The sequence below is a fragment of the Hippopotamus amphibius genome, chromosome 11 (genome assembly GCF_030028045.1).
Source record: "Hippopotamus amphibius kiboko isolate mHipAmp2 chromosome 11, mHipAmp2.hap2, whole genome shotgun sequence".
In the NCBI taxonomy this organism is placed as follows: Eukaryota; Metazoa; Chordata; class Mammalia; order Artiodactyla; family Hippopotamidae; genus Hippopotamus; species Hippopotamus amphibius.
The window spans coordinates 39610814-39636243 of NC_080196.1; the positions used below are offsets into that span (position 1 = coordinate 39610814).

General features: G+C 45.0%; 1 protein-coding gene across 2 annotated transcripts in view; it reads right to left on the minus strand.

Annotated features, from left to right (window-relative positions):
* TBC1D22B (TBC1 domain family member 22B) overlaps positions 1-25430 on the minus strand; it is a 64212-nt gene that overhangs the window by 9541 nt on the left and 29241 nt on the right. For both annotated transcript variants that reach the window (XM_057699686.1, XM_057699685.1), the window contains 5 exons: positions 21842-21956; positions 5998-6104; positions 5459-5534; positions 2830-2957; positions 2454-2549 (listed from right to left, as the gene is read on the minus strand). In XM_057699686.1, coding sequence (XP_057555669.1) covers positions 2454-2549; positions 2830-2957; positions 5459-5534; positions 5998-6104; positions 21842-21956 — 522 coding nt within the window. The remainder of the gene's footprint in view (positions 1-2453; positions 2550-2829; positions 2958-5458; positions 5535-5997; positions 6105-21841; positions 21957-25430) is intronic.

Sequence of the window (25430 nt, forward strand, 5' to 3'; positions counted from 1 at the left end):
GAACTAGCTGAGGTGTTCATAAGCCAACAAAAAGCCCACTGTCATCCTGTGGGTTACTGCAGAAACACCTCAGATCCATCAGACAATCAAATACGCCACCCAGCAAAGAAGACCTCCATGTCTACCACAGTTTTAAAGTCATAGACTATTGTCCTATGCTCTGTTGATACTGGGAATTGCTAAAAGCCATTCCAGGAATCACCTCCACCTCCCTGAGCTAATCTGGGAAGTGCTTTTATGGCGTGTGACAAGGCCCTCTGAGCCTGGCTCATGATAACCAAATTAGACTCCGTGCTCTTGATATCCTACTCCACCTCAACCACGTTATCAAAACCGACAGCTCGCCCAGCACGTGGCCAGTCCAGCCCCTTGTCCTCATTCGTCCTAGGGCGTCACACATGCTGCTGGTTGGCAGAAACCATGGCTCTCTATCTGCTGCCTGCAGCCTCGGGCCCCACAGCTAGCACCTATTCACAGAAGTCCACTCTTTCCTTCCTTCTTCCAAAGCCCTTCCTGGGGCAAGTCGGGTCCTGTCTTTCCATCTGTCTGCTGAGCATGCTTCTGTGCTTTAACTACCTAACACCAATTACAGAGTTGGACTGCCTGGGGGGTCACATGGAGATGCTGCTGTTCTTGAGAACACCTATGGTATTGGTTAGAACTTAGAAAAACATTCAACCTTCTCTGACTTTTCTCCTTCCCGTTTTTAAAAGGAACATATACCCATGAAAACAAAAACAACTCCCAAACCCCTCAGTTCAGCAATGTACAAAGCAGAGCAACAAAAGCCCACTGCCACCCCCACAGATTATGACCATAAACTGCCTGCAGGCCTTTCTCTCTGCAGATGGCAGAGCCTGGCGACCTCTCTCCTCAATCTCCACTCCCTGTCCCCCTGTCCTGGGGCCCCTGCAGCAGCTGCCTGGCTTCCACCACCTCTTCAGTCTTCTTCACGTCCCCCTCTCAGGTTCCAGGATGCTGTGCTCCCACCGGTCACCTCCTCCTTGCCTGTCCGCCTCTCCTCCCTCACCTCTTGCGTAGGAGGACGCAGGGCTCAGGCCTGGCCCTCTTCTCTCCTCTGTCTACTCCCACCCCCTCTGGATCTCATCCAGGGCCCTGGCTCCAAGGGCCAACTAGCCAAAGGTTCCTAAACACACATGTCCAGTCCAGATCTCTCTTTGGACTCCAGACTCTTAAGATTTATCTCCCTATTCTACCTCTCCATTCAGATGTCTAATAGCATTTAAACTTCGACATGCCCCAAACTGAACTCCTGATCTTCCTCGGCAAACCTGCTCCTCCTACAGCTTCTCATAAACTCTAAAGTCACCCCGACTCATCCCTTTGTCATACTCGCCACCCAGTTCCTCAGGAATTCCTGTTGGCTCCACTCACAAAATATATCCAAGACCTGGCCGCTTGTCACACCTCCACTCCACTATCCAGGTCCAAACCACCCTCATGTCCCACTGGGAGGACTTACACTAGCCTCCTAGGTGGTCTCCCTGCACCCACCTTGCCCAAACCTACAGTCCATACCAGAGCGATCCTTTGAAACTGTAAGTCAGATCACGTCCCTCCTCTGCTCAAGACCCTCCTATGGCTCCCCTTCCACTCAGAGTAAAAGACCTCACTCTGGCTACAAAGCCCTCCACGATCTGGGTCCCTTGTGACTTCTCTGGCCTCACCTCTTCCCACTCTTCCCTTGGGCCACTATGCTCCGGGCCACACTGGCCACCCTCACGGTTCCACAAACAGCCCAGGCACTCTGCGACCTTACGGCCTCTGCAAGGCTGTTCCTGCTGCCTGGACGCTCTCCTCCCAGGTCCCCAGATGTCTACGTGGCTCTCCTCCCAGGTCCCCAGATGTCACCTCCTCCCTGCCTTTGCTCAAATGCCACCTTCTCAGTGAGCCTATCCTGACTACTTTATTTGAAATTGCAACCTGTCCCTTTCCTACCACCTAGTACTCCCTTTATCCTGCTTTACCTTTTTAAAAAATATATATATTTCCTATCACTCTCTAATATTCTTTTTAATTTACTATTTGCTATGCTTTTGTTTACTATAAGTCTCTCCCCAACTAGCAGGTAAGCTCTACAAGAACAGAGATCTCTGTTCTATATACTTTCTATATGTCTTACTCCCTCAATGGTGCCTTGCACACGGCAAGCATTCAACATATGCAGGTCAGCGAAGGACTCAAAGGTCTCTTAGACTTGCCCAGCTGCTCTGCAGCCTTTCTGGCACTAAGACCCTTTTCACACGGAAGAACTCTGGGCCCCCATGGCTTCCTGCCAATCGAGAGGGGCACCCTCTTGTGAGCATCCTTTCTCCTTTGCTCTTACCAGCCAGGTAGCTGCTGTGGTAGCTTCTACCCACACGGCCCCGCTAGCAGGATGACTCCCATTCTGACGCTCATCCCCAGTGCAGGCTGAGCTCCAGGCCACTCACCTGAAAGTCCTCCTCATCCAAGATCTCCTTCCTCCACTTGATCAAGAAAGCCGCACACACGTAGAGATGAAAGTGGGAGAAGCCTTCTGGTTCAGACTGGAAAGGGAAAACACAGAGTTAGATCTCCAAGCCCTGACTAGGAGCTGGCTCTAGCCCTCTCAGAGCCAATCCTTCTGCAAGGTGGGAAAGCGGAACAGCACCCCTTTCACGGCTGGGCAAGCAGAGGCCTGAAAAGATTTAGCAGAGGCCCTGCCCACGAGGCTAAGGCAGACAGGGGTAGAAAGGAGGTGGCCAGAACTTCCGAGCAGCTACACTGCACAGCTGGCAGGGAGCTGGGAGCCTTAGGAACCTGGAGAGGGCAGAAGTCTCCTCATACCTGGTATGTGTCCCACAGGCGGATGGTGCAGCGAAGGGGAAGCTCCCGCATAAGCAGGTTGTTCATCCAACGAAAGGCAAACTGCAGGTATTCGACCTCATACCTCCTGAAGTGATTATGTACCTGCTCTGAAACAGAAAGCGTCACTGGCCCCCTGAGTGCAACCGAGGGGATCGGAGCCTGAAAGAGTCACATGAGCCAAAAAGGCAGTTTCCATTTCTTTTCACCACTCCCCTGGGGGAAGCCAGACACAGGAGGGCAAACCGGCACCTGACTGTCCTTTATGTTCGATTCCACCACCTCAAAGCAGCACTGCATGGTTAACTCAGCTCTGCACATGGTGGAACTATTTGAACATCCCACAGTGATGTTCTAGGGTCCCTTCTTCCTTTGCAGGGCTGCTGGAGCCATAGGGCAGGAGACATAAGTCTCACCTGGCTGCTTGACCTTGTTACTCATCAGAGAAGGAGCCAGAGTGGAAGAGAATCGTGCGGGTCACCTTGGTCATCCTCCCACCAGTGCGGACTCCTCCTCAGCATCCCTGACAGATGGCAGCCAGCAGGGACTTAAACAGCCAGTGAAAGAGGTTCACTGACTCCACTCAAGGGCAGACTCTCCCACTGATGTATTAAGTGATTCACCAGAAAGTGCCTCATCATATTCAACAGACACTAGCTCCCTCCCCACTCCTACCCCTTGCTGTTGGGTGTGTTATGCTGGAGCAACCCAAACAAACCTGACCCCTGTTCTGCACGACAGGCCTTCAAATACTGCTTGATAGGACTTTTATTCTTTCCTTTTTAAAATTAAATTTTTTTGATGTGGACCATTTTTAAAGTCTTTATTGAATTTGTTACAATACTGCTTCTGTTTTATGTTTTGGTTTTTTGGCCACAAGGCATGAGGGATCTTAGCTCCCCGACCAGGAATCAAACCTGCAGCACCCCCTGCAGTGGAAGGCGACGTCTTAACCACTGGACTGCCAGAGAGGTCCTGGATTGTTTTCCTTTAAATCACTACCCTCCTCAGTTTCCTAATCCATAAAAGGGGATAATCATTCATGCCTCAGAAAGTTTGGGGGAGAATACAATGAGAAAATAAAAGTGTTGACAATAGCAGCTGCATAGGGTAAATACTTAATACGATTTTTGAAAGAGAAACTGTGAACAACGGTTATTTCTGGGGAGTAGGATATAACAAAGGGGGAGGACTTTTTGTGTTTTTCTCAATTCTCTAAATTTTTGTAATGAGTATTCTATAATTCAAAGCATAAAGATAAATACATTTAAAAATCCACTATCTTAAAGTACCATGACTTTATCAGGTTTTTGTGAGGGCAGGGAAAAGAAAAAAAAAAAAAAAAGGAAGGCCAGAGAGTGGCAAAAACCACAGCAGAGGCCCTCTGGAACCTGGCCCCTGTCAGACAGGTTAGCACACGCCTTGTACCAGGACCAAGTGAGGGATGCAAGAGAGCTGCGTGTGGGCCCCACCGTGGAGCTAACAGCTGGATCCGGGAAATAAGGCAAAGAGGATAAAAGCACCCCACGTATGATGTACAGGAAAAAAATAGTAAATAATCAACAAGCTGGGAAGACTGAAATCCTAAGTCATAAAAGGAAGCTGAAGTGCGTGGAACAAATCAGGGAAGGTTTTCATGGAAAGAGAACCTGGGAAAGGAGAAAGGTATGCAATATCTACAAAGGGGGCAGGGGGTGGGAATGCTTTAGTGAGGCAGAAAACCTATGCTAGAAAACTAGCAAATGGGATTTATTAGTTACGTAGTAATTAGTGGAATTAACTGCTGCTAGAGATTCCACTTAACAGAAGACCTTGCTGTTAGATCTGTATGTGATTTCATCATACTTAATTCTGACTTCTCTCCCTTGGCCTCAGCTTCCTCATCAGTCAACAGCAGGGTTTCCCAAGCTGCCTTCAGTTCTAACACTCCAGGATTTCATGCCAGAGCCCAGGACTTACTGCAGGGCTCCTGCTCCTCAAAGATATTCTGCTTCAGGAAGCCATGACTCACATTCTCCACTCACACACGTCACAGGGAACTATGGGACGTCCTGCTGGTGTATCACTTAGACCTGGGGACCGGGCACAGGGCCCAGGAGTCCTGAGTCACATCACAGCATGAAGAACAAGGTCAGACTACAGACCTGACACTAAAAGCAATGGAGAGCACAGGAGGTTTCGGAGCAGAAGAGGGACGTGACCAGAACAGCGCTTTGGAAAGATGCAGGTGTGTGATAGAGAGTGTGGAAGAGAAAAGAGTATGGAGGAGGCAAGTCCTTCTCGGAGGAAGCTGCAGAAATCCAAGCATGGCTAGACCAGAGCTATGGCTAGGGACATCGAGAAGAAAGAGTGAATCTGGAGAGAGATGCTGAAGGAGGATTGACAGAACTCGGTGATAGAAAATGAAGGAGAAAAAAGAACTTGACATAATAGCAGAGTTCTCACCTCACCTTCCTGCTGAGCTGTGGAAGGGCCAGTGCCGCCAACAGCACCGAGTGAACTGGAAAGGGTCATGGCTAGGAAGGGGGCTGAGGAGGCGACCCACAAGCATAACTGGCTTGTGCCAGAATCACACTGTGCTACCGCTAGAGAACTCTTCCTCTGAACCTACCATCGATCCGACTGACAAGCTCTTCCAGTGCCTTGACCTTCTTCTGGATCCCTGGTTGTGCAAAGGTGTAGTTATCCTGCAAATGACACAGGACTCAGCATGAACAGGAATACCAAACAGTCGTGCCACCACCCCTCAAGTTCACTGAAGCACGTTTAAAAGCACACGCTGTTCTTCTAAAGCTGGTGCCAGTGTTTGGGGGAACAAAAGAATCTCACAGAACAGCAGAGTGTGGGGAAAGCCTAGCAGAGCCCTGTGCTGTGCAGGCAAACCGCATGGCCCGGAAGCACAGCAGAAAGGAGGGGCACAGGCTGATGACAAAGGCAGGGCTACATGGGGACTTCCTTAGACTCCCGGGGATGCTAGACCACTGCCTTTTGAAAGCTGTAAAGCTAATGAATGAGGTAAAGATGGATGGACCAAAAAGGGGAGGAGCCACGCTGGGTGGGGGACCCTGTCTGATGCAGAAGAGCAAGAAGGAACCCAAGGGCCTGCAGGGAACCCTGACCCAGGTGTCCCACAAGGGCAGAACCGCTCACCTGGATCCCATCCAGCAGTTTGCTCATGCACCAAAAGCTGTCGGCTTCTATGCTTCGCAGCATGTCCTGAGACAAATTGGTCACATCAAAGTTCTCCACATCCTCTTCTGTAAAACAAAAGGTGAAGAAAGTCCAGAGGTCTTCTCTAAAAAAATGGAGAGAGAAAGATAGAGTCTAGTATCTTCAACAGGGTCCTTAAGGCCAGGAGAGAGCCAGGCTAGTGTGGTGCTAAGGAACAGGGGCCTGCCCTCCCCCTCCCCTTGTCAGGTGGGCAAATGTGTCCCAAGAAGCTCTTGAGGTGCTCCTTACAACACCAAACAGGCCATTTCTCACACCAGTTTTGTTGGGTCCAACACATCTTTCTCTTCCACTGCATTTAGTCCAAAGAAAAAAAATACTTCAGGCCTCATCTCCAATGAGCTATATCCAGCTCCCTAGAGCTGGTCTGGAAAAATTCTTTGATTTCAGAAATTCAGTGAACTGTCTCATAGGTAGTGAGAACAGCTGGGATCAGGTAGCCCTCACAGTTCATTTTAAAGATGGAATCCCCCAGTTCTGACAAGGTGGACCCATGGCCTCACCACTCAGAAGTGAAGAGAGTGTGTGAAGGAAGATGGCCCAAACCTGTGAAAGCTCCCAGGATTTAATCTCACGAAGTTGGTAGTTATCAAGATGGGTTTGCAAAACCTCAATCCTATAGGATACTCAGGAAAAAAGAGGTTCCACAAATAAATACGGTTGAGAAATGCTGCATTATATATCCTCATCTTGGAGATGCATGAAGATCATAGCACACAAAAGGATTTGAAAAGTTATTACACATTCTGCATTAAGTAAATCTCCTTAACCTTGCTTACCCTTCATTTCCCCAGCTTCTTTAGCCATGGGACCTCTTTTAAAGAGAACCGCTTATTAGCTTCTCATGGAAATCCCACATTAAGTGATAAGAGTGAGAGGTTGTCATTCTGCTCTGAGATGCAAGAGAAGAGAACATAAGGAGTCTTCTAGAAGAAGGAAGAGGCCATGTGATGTTTCCTTCCTGCCAGAGAGCAGTGGATGAGACAGGCCACCTCAACCCACAGGCCCCTGCATGCCCGTCAGAGGTCACACATGGAATCGCTCAGGCCCTTGAGTTCTGTGCCAAAGGTGGCTTATCTCCTTGGAGCCCTGTGTTGAAAACAGGATGCTCACTGCAGTCCCTGGTGCTGCAGAGAAACACAGGCATGTGACAAAATGTATTCAGAATCCAGCCCTTTTGTGTATGAGAATTATTACTCTATTAAGACCTACAATTGGACCTTCTCGGGACAATGTGTAACAAACTCTTGGATTCTCGTCCTGTATAAACAGCGTTTTCCTAATGGACATCGAGGGCTGTAAAAACCCTTTTGGGGAGGGCAGAGTGCTTTGTCAGAAAAGCTACAACCCTGGGAACAATATAAAAGTCCACAGTTAATACAAGTAAAGTGTCAACAACAGTGCCTGCCACACAGTGGGCACGGTATAGTTTACTTTAGATGAAGTTTATTAGGAATTTGCAATGACGTGGGAAAGCATGTCATAGCATTTAGGGAAAGGAGTAAAGTACAAAATTATTTATGGTTTACTCTGAACTACTGTACATACAATATTTATATGTTTATATAAGCACAGTGCAAAGACACAATATATCACAAAGGTTTATTGCACTTATTCCCAAGGTGGTAGGGATAAAGAATTTTTATTTTAAGCCTTACTATTACTTATTTCTACAATAAGTGTAATTTTTATAGTCAGGAAAAAATGCACGATTTTAGAAAAAAGGGGCTACCATTGACTATGTCTGCCTCTCACCACCGAAAAAGAACAAAAGTTTGTAAAACAACACTAAGCCTGAAGAAAACGAGGACTTCAGATAATATATAAAGGTCCACTTGAGAAACCACATCAAAAATTCCTTCCACGAAATACTCTTTTTTTCTAACAAACACTTAGTGCATAGTGGGTTTATTTTTATTTTTTGGCGGCGGTGGGGAGTGGCTACATATATATATATACATATACTATTAATTTCATTGATACTAGGTTGTAAGACCCAACTCAGATTCTTCCTTTTTCTTTTTTGCTTCATCTTACACTTCTTAGATCCTTCGGTGCTGTTCAACAGACCTCTAGTTCACTGCCCAACACAGGCCACCACCCCATCCGTTGCCCCCAAGGATGGATACCCAGGTGCCTCCAACTCTCACTACCACAAACAACGGCTGGAGGAACCATAGAAGAACTGCTCTGGGTCACAGGTTCAAGTGACCTAACCACAGGTACCACCAGACCACTCCCCAGGACCAGACTCCCAGCAGTGCTAGGGAAGCGTGTGCTCTCTTTTTCAGTGAGTGCGGCCGATCACATTAACCATCCCAAGCAGTAGCTCCCTCTTTATGAAAATACGGTTGGAATGAAAGGAAGACTCAAGACAAAACTACTCCCATTATTCATACCCATTTCCCAAATGAAGATCCAGAGCGCCACAATAATCTGAAGGGTCTGTTCCTACCCGGGCATACATTCCAGAACACTGCAGCAGAAATGTCACTGGGAATGGAAACCACACACAGCAGGGGAACAGGGAGAAAGAGCCTGGGTCCCCAAGTAAAATGGGGAGCACAGCTGCCGCATTAGCCCTGGTGCCCTGTGGCTTTTCTGTCAGACAAAACAGCATGTGGTTAAGAGCACAGACTCTGGGGCCAGACTGTGTGGCTCAAATCTTGGCTCTGTCCCTCACGAGCTATGCAGCTTTGGGCAAATGACTTTACCTTCTATGCCTCAATGCCTCACCTGCCAAAGGTGGTAATATCCTACCCGTGCCAACACACATTGTAAGGATTAAACAAGTCAATACCTAAAAGTGCTAACAATGCCTGCCATAAAATAAGCATCATGCAAATCTTAGCCAATATTATCATTATTAAATGAGGAAGAGATAAACTTCTACCTTGTTTAAGCTGCTATTTTATTTTTATTTTTTATTTTATTATTATTTTATTTGTTTTTTTGGCTGCACTGGGTCTTCATTGCTGCGCACAGGCTTTCTCTAGTTGTTGCAAGCGGGGGCTACTCTTGGTTGCGGTGCACAGCTTCTTATTGTGGTGGCTTCTCTTGTTGCAGACCGCAGGCTCAAGGTACGCAGGCTTCAGTAGTTGCAGCAATTCAGGCTCAGTAGTCGTGGCGCACAGGCTTAGTTGCTCCACGGCATGTGGGATCTTCCCAGACCAGGGACTGGTGTCCCCTGCACCGGCAGGTGAATTCTTAACCACCACACCACCAGGGAAGTCCAAGCTGCTGATATTTTAGATCTCTGTTATTCGCAGCCAAACCTAACCTAACTCCAAATGTACCTGAAAAATAAGTCAATTTTCAAAGCTTTCCATGTCTACCTTGTTTGGTCTTAAGGAAGAAAATCAAGCAACATGAGGTTTAAGCTGGTAAGATGTCGCTCTCAGTAACTGTGCCAGTTTCAAACCTTTAGCTGTCCAGGAAGGAAAGGGATCGACAGACAGGATGCTGAACCCTTTCTTGGGGCCTCGAGGTAGGGGCTACCGTTTCCCCATGTTCTGCCCTTACGCCTGGCCTGCCAGTTAGCCCTTGGCTTTCACAGTCAGTGGGAGAGCTTACCAGCATTTCAGAGAGTGGGAGGAGAGTTTAGTTCTAGTGTTCTGCCTGCTGGGAGGATAAAATTCACACATTCAGTCAAAAACTGTGAGCTGAGTGCACCAGCCGAAAGCAGCAGAGAAAGGGAGGCTCAAAGGCTCTCGGAAGGGCTTCATTCAGCATAAACAGTCTGTTCAGAAGGATCATTAAACGTCCCACTTGAGAAAATTCAATGTATAATTGAAGCTGGAAAGGGAGTTCACGCCAGCAACACAGTCTCAAACGAGGGCAGCGTCTCTGGTTGTCATTATGCAGCATTCAGCAGCCAGGACTCAGACTGGAGGGAATGAGATTTTAAGGGATATTTTATGGCTATTTTAAGAGGCAAAGCATCCAAAAGGAGGAAACCCAAAAGCTCTTTATAAAAATCAAATTGCCCACTCTGGGCTTGACAAGAACATGCTGTCAAGCCTGGCATTATTAGCTGATAAAATGTACCTGAGTGGTGGCCCCAGTCAAGTGTTTATTTTTCTGAGAACTCCAGATCTCGGGCCTAAAATCAGCCTCACCTGTGCCTCAAACACTCCCTGACAGCTTCGGGAAGAACTGGTTTTGCTTGAACTGACAAGAGTTAACTTGTCCATTCACTGCTCTAGGCCTTTCCTGGGAACCATCTGTGATAGCAGGGCAATGTCTAGATGTTGTGATCTGTTGGGTCCGAATCAATCAGCCCAACTGGTAGGCATCAGACTACAGAGAGCCCTTCCATTTCCCAAAGCCTCTGGCTTACCTGATTCCTGTCTTTGTTTTTTTGTTTGTTTCTTTGTTTTGTTTTGTTTTAAACTGGACTCATAAGAATACCTTACATAATATTTTCTGATCATAAAAGTAAACTGAGAAAAGGAAAACAATAAATCTTTTCAGCTATACATCTAAACAACTTCATAAAATAGGAATTTAAATATTTCACCCAGAAAAACACAGTTCTAAGAAAAGTGTCAAGGAATTCATCTGATCACCTGTATGTGATCGTTTTTAAGTGGTTCAAGTGCTATAGAAAGTTGGTGTTGGGTTTTGTCCATCTGGCATCTTCAGGCAAGTGTTTGATGGCAGCAGCTGAGAAAAGGCCACCACAGCTGAGCGTGGACAAGGTAGAGGGGTCCCTGGGCTAAACCCAGAAAAGTCAAGCCACCTGACAAAGAAAGGACAGTGAGGACAGGGAGGAGGTGAGAGGAGAGACTTCTTCCGAGGTTCCTAAAGAGTAGAGACCCATAGGGGGCCATTCTGCTTCATGAGGACCATGTTCCAGACTGTGTGAGAGGAGACGTGCTGTTTCCAAGACACAGAGAAGCAGCTGACCACGGAGCCCTTCCCGACACTGTGCCTGTCAATCAGGGCAGCGATTGAAAGGTAAATATTAACTCAAAATGATCTCTGGCTGCCCACTACTCATCGTGGGGCAGCCTGGCTAAAATTAACTTAAAAAACCAACATACCACTAAACCGTCTCTACTTCCCAAGGTCCCCGTACTATTATTTAACAAACACTAGTGGCTGCTGGCTAACTCGGCCTCTTGGTGCTGGCTAACTCGGCCTCTTGGTGCTGGCTAACTCGGCCTCTTGGTGCTGGCTACAGGACCCCAGATTACATGAACCCGAACTACGTGAGTATTCAGGTTATGGGGCAAGGGAGGGGCCAGGTCCAGCACACACTTCACCTTCTAGGACCTGCCCAAAGACCACCCAGGCGGCATGTCACCAAGACATTGTGTATGTGAGTAGGCTCGGGGGAGTCGAAGTCCCCAGTGCCAATGTCAGGTGCCCAGAGGCTCCTCACCTAGGCTCAAATGTCTTGACTATGTTAGCCACCTCAACTTCTCCTCTGTTGTAATTTCTCATTTACTCTTGGGTCAGATGAGAGGGAGAGAGAGCAAGTGAGCGTGCGTGTGTCACTCGGCTCACCACCGGGGAGAGAGCAGGCTGGGTCTTCCAGACCCAGAGATGACAGGCCATAACCTGCCCTTGGGGAGCTTACCTCCTACATGGGAGGAAATCCAGCACTGGACATCCCACCAAGTGCTCACACTGCTCTCAACTGCCAGCTGAAAGTAGCTCAGCTCAGCACTCTGACTGGGCGTCTCCACATACATGTCTGTTGCTGGAAAGAGCCTCAAATGTCTCAACCGTCTATCACATGAGGCTGCCCTATCTATGAAGACGGGGGCCAGGAGGCCCCTTGAGGAAAGGGGTAAAGTCCCAAACAGGGTGAGCACTAAAAATTCAGCATCAGTCCCATTCCCCCTCCAGTTCCCTCCAAACCAATAGCATGAAAATGGAAAGCAGAATAAACTTACTCTGATTCAATTTATATAAAGTTTAGAGATGGGCAGAACGAATCGAGCTATTAGAAGTCAGTTAAATAACAGATGTCACCCCTTGTGGGGGTGAGAGGAAGGACTAGAAGGGAACACAAGGAGACTTTTGCAGTGCTGGAAGTGTTCCACTTGGGCGCTGGTTATTTAGAAGAAATTTATCAAGCTGTGCACCTATGATATATGTACTTTAAAAAATGTACATTATACTTCAATTCAAAGTTTACATTTTAAAAGGAAAAAGGGAATGTCCTCTTAAGACAATGAAAGACTTCGGAAGCCTGTCCAGTTTCATCTGTGGCCTTCACACCTTGTCAGACGGGGAGGAACAGGGTCGGCAGGGCAGAGTCGGGTGTGAGACGGAGGATGAAGCCTCCCAGGAGCTGGAGGATAATCCACAGCAGCCCAGGAGCAAGACGCGGCGACAGGGGCCGTGGTACCCGGCATGTGGGGAGTTATTAACAACTCCTTTCCTCTGAAAATGTGAGTGTTAACTACCAAAAATTAACTGCATGGCTCACCCCCTCTCCTCCTTCAGGACTTTGCTTAAACATCGTCTTCTCAGTGTGACCCCGGCTCACTGCCCTGTTTAAAACCTGTTCCCGTTCCCACTCTTGCCAACAGGGCACAACTCTGTCCTTTCCTTCTTTGTTCTCCTGCATAGCACTTATCACAGCCAAGGTAACAAATACCTTACCTATTTTTCTATTTATTGTCAGTTTCTGCTTATCAGAACTTACACTCAGCAGAAAGGATTTCGTTTTACATGTAATTTATATACAGTAAACTACACATAAGTGCACACTTCTGTTTTGACACATGTATACATCTGTGTAAAATAAATGCCCCAGTCCAAAAACATTTCCATCACCCTATAAAGTCTCTTCTTGCCTCTTTCCAATCAATCTCCCACCAGAGTCAACCATCATTCTGATTTCTATTGCCACAGATCATTTATGAACTCCATTTAAATGGAATCATATGGGGACTTCCCTGGTAGCACAGAGGTTAAGAATCTGCCTGCTAGTGCAGGGGGCACAGGTTCCATCCCTGGTCCAGGAAGATCCCACATGCCTTGGAGCAACTAAGCCCGTGCACCACAACAACTGAGCCTGTGCTCTAGAGTCCGTGAGCCACAACTATTGAGCCCGAGGGCTGCAACTACTGAAGCTCGCACGCCTAGCCTGTGCTCTGCAACAAGAGAAGCCACCGCAATGAGAAGCCTAAGCACTGCAATGAAGAGTGGCCCCCGCTAATGGCAACTAGAGCAAGCCCGTGCACAGCAACAAAGACCCTACGTAGCCAAAAATAACTAAATTAATTTATTTATAAAAATAAAATAAATGGAATCATACAATGTGCACTCTTTTGGAATCTGGCTTCTTTTGTTCAACATAATGGTTTTGAGATAGAACTCCATCTCCGTCCCTCACAAGACAGAGACCTTTTGGCTAATTCAACACAGTAGCAGAATACTGTAATTCACTGCCCTCTAGTGGCCAAGCCCAGTACAGGCCAAGCCCTGTACTATTTCCTGAATATCTTGCAACATTATGAAATTTTCATTTTCTCATTCATCTAGACATGTATGTAATGCCTATTTTGGACACCAAAATGAAAGCACTGGGAACATAAAGATATTTAAAATAGTCTCTGGCCTCAAAGAAGCATACAGTCTGGTGGCAGAGGGTAGGAGGGAAACACACAGTAATTGGTGTGGTATAGTCCTACAAAGGGGAAATGCACAGGGTTACAGAAAAAGCACCACTGGCGTGGTGGGGGCAGGGAAGAAGTCTCAGGGCAGGCTTCCAGGAGGAAGGGGAGTCTTAAAGGATGCACACAGATTAGCCCAGGGGATAAAGAGGTGGTACAGGACAAGGCTTTAGGTTAAAAATGTCGATTTTGGATTTCTGAGTTTAAGAGGTGAGGCAGGAAGTAGAGCACACAGGGCCTTGCGCAACAAGGTAGAGAACCTGGACTTTTTTTCTGGCTGTGCTGTGCGGCTTGCAGGATCTCAGTTCCCCAAGCAGGGACTGAACCCAGGTCACAGCAGTGAAAGCCCAGAATCCTAACCACTAGGCCATCAGGGAACTCCCAAGAATCTGGACATTTTAACTGTAGGTGACAGGGTGCTAGTGAAGGATTTTAAGCAGAGGAGCTGCACAGATAAGTCTGTGTTTAAATGGTGAGAAAGATGGGTTTGAAGGGGATAAAAATCAGAGATGGGAAAACACACTTGGCTGTTTTGGCAGTCTAGGCCTGAGCTAGGGTAGTCGTAGGAGGAATGGAGAGGGAAGCAGATTCAAGAAATATTTAGGACATGCAGTCATCAGAGCTTTGTGACTGACTGGATATGGAAGAATGAGAAAAAAGAATTACGAACAAGTCTTAGCATTTCTGACTTAAGTGACAGGAAATGCTAGCAATTGAAAGAAACGGGTGGCTGCGTATGGTGAGGAGAGGGGTAGTCAAACACTGAGTGTGAGTTGCCTAGGGATAGCAAAGATTGTCGCTATCCATAAATAAGTATTACCCATTCCTCCTTGGTGAAAGGACCCTTAAGGGTACTGGCCACCTGGGATACAGACTGTGTTTTACAGGCTCACTTACAAATGTGAATGGCTGTAAGACTAAGTTCAGACAAGAGAGATTCAAGTGTCATGTACTTGGTAAGTGTCCTTCAATGGAAGGAATATACCTTTCTTCCCTTCCCCCTCCACACTGGCTGGAATATAGATGTGATGGCTAGAGCACAAGCAGCTATCTTGGATTACAGGTAGGAAAACACATGCTGAGAATGGCAGGACAACAGAGAGAGGAGGCTGGATCCCTGATACCATGGAGCCCCAGACTACTTACCTCCTGACTTTTAATGTCAGAGAAATAAGCTTTTCTCTCTTGCTTAAGGTACTGGTATTTGGGGGCTCCCTGTCAATGCAGACAAACAAATCCTAACTGGTCATCTATGACATATCTGAGTGTAAATGTCACTCAGGGAACGTGACTCAGATGTATGGGAAAGATTTCCCTTCTGGGAGTTCTACTGCTGTCATGCTTCTAAGTAAAACCTGAAATGAAAATCCTGCTGTACTACTTTCTGCAGAGAAGGGGGAGAGTTATTTGATAGAGTTTCATTTTGTAATAAAAGAAATCACCAGGTATCACTCTTCTTTTGAAAATAGGACATGTCATGAACCCCACTCTTCTACATGATTTCCTCATTCTCATCACTTAAACAGTTGCTGTCATGCAGCTGAATCTGGTGATGACCACATCATCAATTACATTTGACCTTAATATGTTGCAAGCTAGATCAATAATATCATCTAAGTCCAAAAGGTTTTGGAGATGAGCGTCTAGAGGTATTCCACCATCTCAGGGGTCACAGTCTAGAGACTGTATCTCCCCAGTGGTGACCCTCTAGTACTGTCACCTCTGGACTCAGACACAGCTGGCTTATCCACAGAAGACCCACTTCTATGAGAGCAGCTGGTTTCAGCAGATAAAGAGGCTACTGGGGGGCTAAGTTAGCTATAGAAAAATTCTTTAGCAACGCAGAGGGGAGTCACTGGATCTTCCTGTTTTCAACTATTTTACAACAAATATAATACAAAGCATGAAGCAAGCTCAGGTACTAATTTATAAAAGTAATAAAGAACAGACACCGGAGGAGATAGGAGAGAGGCCAAACTGTCCTGGTGGCATGTGGATCTCACAGCTCTGCTAGGACACACCCTCCATGCTAAAGCTCAGTGAAGTGGGGTAGTGGGCTAAGGCTGCCTGGCTGATGCCTGCCCGGGATGACGAGGGCACCTGCCTGGCCTGTTCCATGGGTGAGGGATACCTGGGGCCTCCTGGACAGCAGAAAGGTCATAACAAAACACCTTTCACAGCAGCTGCCTTAGTAGCATATGGGACTATTAGGCAAGGGGAGAAAAGGAGCATTATTACTCAGACAAGAGAACTATTCTTGAAGACCGAAAACAACGTTGAATCTATGTTCAGGGAAGGCCTTGAGGCTGGAGAGAAGTCTGTATGCCTTGTTTCTTTGAAGCTTAATTTATATCCAGCAACTGATGAACAGACAAATAAATTGTGGTATATTCTTACAATGGAATATTTGATCATAAAAAGGAATGAAGTACTGACACATGCTACCACGTGGATGAATTTCAAGAGCATGCTAAGTGAAAGAAGCTAGACATAAAAGACCACATATTGTAGGATTCCATTTTTATGAATGTCCAGAAAAAGCAAATCCATAGAGACAGAAAGTAGATTAGTGGTTGCCTAGCAGTTGGGGGGTTGCGGGGGGGTGGGGTTGGGAGTGATGGCTAAGGGGTACAGGGTTTCTTCTTGGACTGATGAAAATATTCTAAAGTTGACTGTGGTGATGGTTACGGAACTCTATAAATATACTAAAAACTATTGACTTGTACATGTTAAACAGGGGAATTGTATGGTATATGAATGCCATCAAAGCTGCTATCAAAAAAAAAAAAAAAAAAAACCCCACACAACTAATTTGTAAATTTGCTGCACCTCCAATAAAAATTCTAAAAGATTCCCTACCTCCTGAATTTGGCAAGTTGAATCTAAAGTTCACCTGGGGGCTTCCCTGATGGCACAGTGGTTAAGAATCCGCCAGCTAATGCAGGGGACACCCGTTCGATCCCTGGTCTGGGAAGATCCCACATGCCTCAGAGCAACTAAGCCTGTGCACCACAACTACTGAGGCTGTACTCTAGAGCCTGCGAGCCACAACTACTGAGCCCACGTGCTGCAACTACTGAAGCCTGCGCACCCAGAGCCGTGCCCCACAACAAGAGAAGCCACCAAAATAAGACGCCTGCACACTGAAATGAAGAGTAGCCCCTGCTCTCCACAACTACAGAAAGCCCGCGCACAGCAACAAAGACCCAATGTAGCCAATAAATAAATAAATAAATAAATAAATTTATTAAAAAATAAAGTTCACCTGGAAGAAAAGCCAAGACAATTTTTACAAAAGAATGATGAAAACAGACTGGCCCTGAAATAATAATAAAACACACTACAAAGATCAAAAATCCAACCTGTGTGGTACATGCATAGAAATGGAGATAAACAAAACAGAAATAAGTAAACCATATAAATAAAGGAATTTATATTATATTATGAAGAGGGATTTCACATCAGTGAAGAAAGGATGTACTATTTATAAATAGTGTTGAGAAAATGAACTATCCGGTAAGAATAGTAACTTTAAATCTCAACCCCCACTGTACAGGAAAATAAATTACTCACGGAATTTAAAAAGCTAGATGTAAAATCAAAACCACAGAGTTCTAGAAGAAAACATGGAAGAGTATTTTTATGATATTGGGGTGGGGAAGGAAAGGCTTCCTAAGCAATATACCAAATCTAAAAACCATAAAGGAGGAGGTATTTCCTTCGTGTCCTCCTCACATTTTGCAATGACTTGTTTACTTTTTTGTGAGCTCCTTAACCCCACCACTAGATGGGAGGCTCCACAAGGGCAGGGCCCACATCTGTTCTCTTAGTCACTCTATCCTCTGGCACATAGGAGGAGCTCATTAACACCTGTCGAATAGACAGATGTGACTATATAAAAATTAGGAAATGCTATATAAGGAGACACAATAAACAAAGCTGAAAAGATAAATGATGATCTGGGAAAAAAATTAGATTTAACCATGTAAAATACTCATGGAGGGGTATGTCAAAAAAGGTTGAATATTAGCAATTTCATGTGGTTTGACCTAATGTTTTTAACACAGAGCAGATGAAAAATGAATATATTGAATCCACATAACGCTCTTACAAAACAAGACCAACAGTCCAGTAGAAAAAACTGGGTAAAAGATTTGAATAAGCAGATGACAAAGGAAACAAATGCTAATACACAAAAGATACAACACCTCACTGATGAGCAAGTGGAAATAAAAATTGAAACACAAACCGTGGTTTATTTGCCAGATTGGTGAAACATAATTAGACTAAAATACCCAGTTTTGCTAAGGATGTGAAGAAGAGTGCACCGAAGTACAAAATGCTGTAAAGCTTTTTGGAGTGTAATTTAGTGGTACCTATTTGGCATGTTTTAGGACTAGCAATTCCATTTCTATGGACTCTTTCAGAGAAACATGTATTTCAACATAAATGCATAAGAAAATACATACAAGGATATTCACTGAAGTGTTCTCTATAATAGACAAAAATTGTAAACAATTTAAATGTCCTACTATAAAAGAATTGTTTACTAAACTATAGTAAAGCTTGATGAAAGTAAATATAATTGCTGAAAATGATAAGGTGGATCCATATGTCCAAACTTGGAAAGCTGGCCAGATATTTGTGAATGAAAATAAGCAAGAAAGAGAAAAATATGGATAAGTTTGATCCCATTTTTCTGGACACAACAAAGAAAAATAATATATGTAGGTCAATCCACACACAGGAAAAGGACTTGGAAAAATACACAGCATGAGGTCAACATTAATTATCTCTGGTCGGGGGGTGAGGTAATAACAATTCTATATTGTTTTGATTTTTTTAATGAGTATGAACTTCTACTGTATGTATGTATGTATGTTTGTATGTATGTATTTATTTTTAGGACAAGGAGCAATAAGAAAGGTGCTGCCTGCTTTGGAGCAGGGAATGGAGAAGAAGGAGCCACTAGATAGATCTAAGTTGAGATACCACCAATTCTTATAAAAAGCACAAGTATTTAGGTCAAAAGACCTAGGTTTGAGTTTGGGAAGCTCATTAATCTCTGAGTTTTCAATTTCTCACCTGTAAAATAGGTTGATACATCTACCTTAAAGAGATATTGGGGGCTAGTAAATGAAATCAGGTAAGTGAAAGTATAATACTTTGCAAATGGTAAAGTGCTTTAAAAAACCAGGGTAATATTATTGGTTGGCATGGCAAAGTCCTAGTTTGAAAACTGGAAAAAAAGGGCTAAAGCTACAAACTCCTAAGGAAAAGAGAGGTGGATGGGAACTGATAGATTAAGAGAGACTTAAGAGACATATCAACCAATTAGTAGAAAGGTGTGGACCTGATTTGAGCCCTGATTCAAATAAACTGTTAAATATATTTACGGGAACCAAGAAAATTTGAATACTGTTGTATATTAGATTATATTAAGGAGCTATTATAACTTTTTAAATGTAATAATTGCATTATGGCTGTGAGTTTCTTTAATCACTGTCTCCAAGAGGTACTTATGGAAATATTTATGGATGAAATTATATGGTGCTTGGGACTTCCCTGGTGGCACAGTGGTTAAGAATCTGCCTGCCCACAGATGTAGAGAACAAACATATGGACACCAAGTGGGGAAAGCGGGGAGGGTTGAGGGGGGGAATGAATTGGGAGACTGGGATACCAAATTGTACACTCTAAATATATGCAGTTTATTATATGTTAAAAAATAATAATAAAATAAAATAATTAAAAAAAAAAAAAGAAAGAAAGAATCTGCCTGCCAATGCAGGGGACATGAGTTCGATCCCTGGGCTGGGAAGATCCCACATGCTGCAGAGCAACTAAGCCTGTGCACCACAACTACTGAGCCTGTGCTCTAGAGCCCAAGAGCCACAACTACTGTGCCCATGTGCCACAACTACTGAAACCCGCACGCCTAGAAACCCATGCTCCACAACAAGAGAGGCCACCACAATGAGAAGCCCACTCACCGCAATGAAGAGTAGCCCCCGCTCGCCACAACTAGAGAGCCCTCATGCAGCAACAAAGACCCAATGCAGCCAATAAATAAGTAAATAAAAATAAATAAATCTTAAAAAAAATTACATGGTGCTTGACGTTGAGATTTGCTTACTCATAAAGATGAGTGGGTGAAGAATGGACAGAGGTATGAAGTTGGGTGGCAGGTATATGAGGATTCATGGTATTATTTTTTCTACTTCTATATATGTTTGAAACTTACTTAAAATTTCTGTAAAAAATGAATGGGTCCCACCTTCCCAGTTCTAGGAGGAGGTACCAAAGACCCATATAAAGTCTGCTGCAGAGGTGAAACAGTACAGCCTTGCCAAGAAAGGCTTCCTTGCTGAGGAGGGGCAGAGAAGCCCAAGCTTCACTGTGTAAACACTGTGGGTCAGTGACAGTTTCATTGGTCAGCAGGTGAGGATGACAAACCAAACACCCAGATCAGAATGCAGTCATCTCTATCAAAGAAACGCACAGTACTTGGTGGGGCTGATGGGATTAAAGTAGCAATGGGATAGGCGCCTATAGAAGGTAAAGGAACATTTGGTACAAAATATAAATGGCAGCTAACAAGATAATTAGTGTCCAGTTAGAACTGCAGCTGCTGAGGATCTAACTTAACTGGCATAATAACTGGTAAGATTGCATGCCAGCATTTAGACCTCAAATGTGGATTAATGAATGGATTAATACCTTCCTAGGCTCATCCTTGAATACCAGTTCAGAAAAGTACTACTGCAAGAATCAACCCCCAAATCCCAACAGACCAGCTGCACTGCTCTTTAATGAAGTTAAACACACAGAATCAAGGTGCCTCTGAAAAATGACCTACGAATCTGAGGGGGAAATGAAAGTTCTCCAGAAAAAGCTTTTATTTATATGCTCTTGCTGAGGGTCACTGGACAGAGTGGACCAGAATGTGACCTTCCACTCTTACTCCCAGTTCTGCCCTGGCCGCTGTCATTTAGGGGAACAAGGAATGGCATCATTCAGTTGCCTTACGTTTTGAGTAATGAAAAAAAAAAAAGGGTGGGGGTGGGGGGTGGGGGGCTGCCTCATGAAAGACCAAAACACCATCCCTTTGAGTCCCACCAAAAAACTTGAATGGGAAGGATCAAGTGAGACATTTCTTATGCTCTACCTGTCCAAGGGGCTCCATTCCAGTCCCCTTCTCCTACCCCCTTGCAATGGCCTTCTACAAAAAGAATAACCTACCACCCCCAGTCTGAAGAAGAGGGTTCTAGTCCTAGCACTGCCACTAATAAAGAGGCAAGGAATCTCACAGCCCATCTGTGAAATGAGGGGAGTAGACAGATGGATGGTTCTCTAAAATCCTTTTCAATGTTCTGATCCCCACATGAACTTCTCTTTGACTAAGAGAACAAAGCATTAGGCCATCACAGATAGGTTTCCCTGTGGATCTCAAAGTGCAAGTGATTAAGGAAACCAAAAAAGTGGAGGATCCACAATGCCTTTTAAGACTCTGCCTGATTTAGGCCTGTCTGGAGCAGGCAGCTGGGGCTGTAAGAAAACCTAACTGCCACCATGACAGCCAGCTAATCACTCTGTTCAAAGTGACAAGAACCCAGTGGGGTAAGAGGTGAAGGAGGAGGGGGAGAAACCAAGGTCCTGGAGCTCTCCTTGACCCATTCCATTACCTCCAATGTGAGCTGGATTCTGGCACCTTTCCTCCTCTACACTGTCCACATTCTGCTAAGATACAGCATGTGAACTGAAGTGTGAAGGCCTGCTGTATAATCTAAAATTCCAGCTTTCACAGAGGAGGGCCTGTGTTTGAGAAGAGTTCAAAATAATCCTAAAGGAACCTCCGATAAACCATCAAACCATCTGTTTATGGCACAACATAAATATATCAAGTTGGTCATTCTTGTGGCAAAGCAAGTCTTTTTAGGTGAGATCTGTGACCATCAGGAGGGAGAAATTCCAGACGGCTGCTGCTGTTACAATAGGTTTAGCTGTGCATTCTAGAGCCATTACCTCTTTTTCAGCAAGATGTGCCCACTGGCTGCACTCTTGGGAAAAACAAACAGACCACAGATAAGAAAGAGCAATAGCTTGTTCAGCTTGGTACTTGTGCTTCTTACCCACATATTCTGAGAGGAAGACGACAAAGAACGGAGTGACCAGGTCATTAATTCCCTGGACATACCCGCTGGCAGGGTGTCGGATGGCCCAAATAAATAGAATTCTTTCGAAGATCTGGGAAAATGAAAAGAAAGACGACATGATGTTAAATCACGGGACACTCCTCCTCCCTCCGTTTACCTACCACATGATTTAACTCAGCGTTGCTGCAGAATTTGTAGGAAAAAATTTTTAAATACTGTGCACAAAGGCAGTCTACAAATATAAAGTTTCTAAAACCCTAACTGTTTTTAAACAGGGGTAGGTACTTCTTGCTCTTTATTTCTCTTTTCAGTATCTGGTCATCGTGATATAAAATTGGGAAACAGAAAATGACACAAATGGCTTAGGAAAAGGTTTTCTGTGGATGTCATTAATTCAGGCCACTACATAGATGCTGTTTCTCTATTTCCAGAAGCAAGATATCAGAATATCTAACTTCTGATACATCTTCTAAATCTCTTCTGCTCATTAAAGGATTTAGAGAGGAAATGCCTTCTCTACCACCCTCTCCTTTCTCCCTGCTGAGACGGAAGGAGATCTAGATCTGGATTTAGTTCTAACCCAGCTTGACCAGGAACCAGTGACAGACTATAAATGCAGGAAGTCATTTCACATATCAGGATGCAACCAAGACGTTTGCTGGGGATAGGAAGTCAAATAAACCAAATCCTACGGACGCCTACAGCCAGGAACCTGAGAACGGAGAAGTCAGCCGGGGCCTCCATGCAGAAAGCCTCTGGGGTTAAGTATATTAGCCACAAGAGGCCAGAGGTGTTAGACTGGGGAGAAAGAAAAGATCTTTTTTTTTTTGGCCATGCTGTGAGGCACTCAGGATCTTAGTTTCCCAACCAGGGACTGAACCCGTGCCCCCTGCAGTGGACACATGGAGTCCTAACCACTGGACCGCCTGGGAAGTCCCTGGAAAGGTCTTTATGGTCTGTTTACAGAGTCAGGCCTGTCCCATTCTGTTACACTTCTCTCTGCTTTCACTAGGCCCTTGGAGCTTTCCTCGTCTTCTCTCAGCTTGCTGATACTCATCCCCTGGCTTCGTCCTGCTGACCACATCTCCTGGGCCCGATACATTCCTTACACAGGCTTTGACTGGGCTGCCTAGGGTCTCTGAGCCACACCAGAGGGATGACAGAGGCAGTAATGACTACATGTGGGGGGACAGGAGATTAGGGGCTTCCATAGCGCCTGGCTCTGCAGAGCCCCATCAGTCAGCTCTGCGGGCAGACTGAGCTCTTGGAGGTCAGGTGCAAGACAGGAAAAACCTCCCAGGGAGAAAAGTAAAAAGGAAATGGTTGTGTGGTTTTGGAGTTGGTTAGCTAGCGTAGGAGAGACGTGGAGAATCTAGAGACACAATAAAGGATGTTTCCCAGCCCTTGTGTTGAGTCTGCCTTCCAGCTGGCAGAGAGAGCCAAGAAACACTCCCACTGTCAACACCCCTGCCCTTGCAGGCAGTGCGAGCAAAGCCCTGCTTGGAAGGAGCTGGCCTCTCTGCCTCCACTAGATGGGCCCACTTGTTCCCTGGGGCTGATGGAAGGGCAGGGTGTCCTTATTTGTGTTGGGTCCAACAATCCAATGGAGCCCCCTCACATTCTTTGCTGCTAAATGCCCTCCTCTCTCCCTTGAAACTGTGGCTCAAGCTAGATCCACCATGTTCAGGAAGATCTCTGCCCTACTCTGTCTCCTCACACCTCCTGTGGCCTGTGTCTGTCTGGATGTCTCCATTAAAAGCTCCTCCAGGTCAATCTTTCTGAAGGACTTATCAGGGCTTCTACTTCACACTATCATCTCCTTGTAAATATACAAATCCCTGGTGACTGGCTTAAACAATGGCCAAGTGCATGGAAGCTAGCCATTCAGAATCAGAAGACCTGCAATATTTCCTCTCTAGTAAGGATGGGATAATGCAGGCACACTCACACTGTATACGTGAAAATGCCAAAGAGATGGAAACTGAAGAGCACCAAGCCTGGTTACCAGGAGAGACCGTGGAATTTTCCCTACAGAAAAAGCCTGAGACTCCCTCTGAGACACCTCTTCTACTAGTGTGGGTAATTCTCACTATAAGTTCAATTCTCAAGTATCTTCAGGTTTATAAAACAATTCTTTCAATATTCACTGTTCCTTAATTTTCTGCTCCTTGGTTGGCAATTCATTCTGTTTATGATAATTATAGTCTGCTAGATGGAAAGGTGATTCAAGAAAAATTGGAGAGACTACAGTTTGAATTTCTTTCTCTGTATGCAGGTTCCACTACTGGGAGAAGCCTTTAAAATAAACTACTTCCCCTGTCTCCAAATTTAAAGTAAGCATGCACCGGTAAAAGATAAGTATCTGAACATCTTCAAGTTAAAAATGAGGAATAAGCAGGGCTGAGCCGTGGGAAACTGAATGGGAGACACAAAGGGATCCTGAGTGGGTTTTTAGCTTCCTTTGAGTTGACTCTTACGGGTAAAATAATGGTGTCACCCTCAAATTCTTCTTTATGCTAGAGGTAGGTTATGAGGACTCCCATCAGCAGACACATCTACATTTCAACAGAATTATGAGAATAATCTAAAGTCAAACAAATTATTCTGAGCATTTTTATCACATTTTCCTCTACTACGAGGATGAGTGAAAATATAATTCAAAGAGCACTTACATCCAGTATCCTAGCTACTATGAAGCTGCAAAGGAAACCCCTGATCTCAAGGAGTTTATACTTACTGCTTGGTCAAAAGATAACAGTCCTATTGAAACCTTTCATGTGCTTTTTGCTAACTTGTTAGGTCTCAACATATCACTACTAATTTGACTTCTGCATATGTATCCAAAAGAATTTAAAACAGGAGCTCAGATATTTGCACACCTACGTTCACAGCAGCATCATTCACAAGACCCAAGAGGCAGAAGCGACCCAACTGTCCAGTGACAGACGGCAGATCAACAATATGTTTACACACATATAATGTAATATCATTCAGTCTTAAAAAGGAAGGAAAGGGACTTCCCTGGTGGTCCAGTGGTTAAGACTCCACACTTCCAATGCAGGGGGTGCAGGTTCGATCCCTGGTCAGGGAACTAGGATCCCGCAATGCCGCGAGGTATGGCCAAAAAATAAATAAAAATAAAAAGGAAGGAAATTCTGACACATGCTACAACATGGATGAACCCTGAAGATACTGTGCTAAGTGAAATAAGCCAGTCACAAAAGGACAAATACTGTATGAATCCACTTATTTGAGGTACCTGGGATAGTCAAATTCATAGACGCAGAAATTAGAATGGCAGTTGCTAGGGAATGGAAAGCTACTGTTTCGTGGGTACAGACCTTCCGTTTGAGAAGATGGAAAAAAGCTGAAGAGATGGTGGTGACGGCTGAACGACAATATGAATGTACTTAATGCCACTGAACTGTACACTTAAAAATGGTTAAAATGGTAAATTTTATGTTATGTATATTTACCCCCCACCCCCCACCCCCCACCAAACACACACAAATCAATACTCCCAGCTCCATAAAGTAGGACACACACAGGACTAGGAACTCTAAGG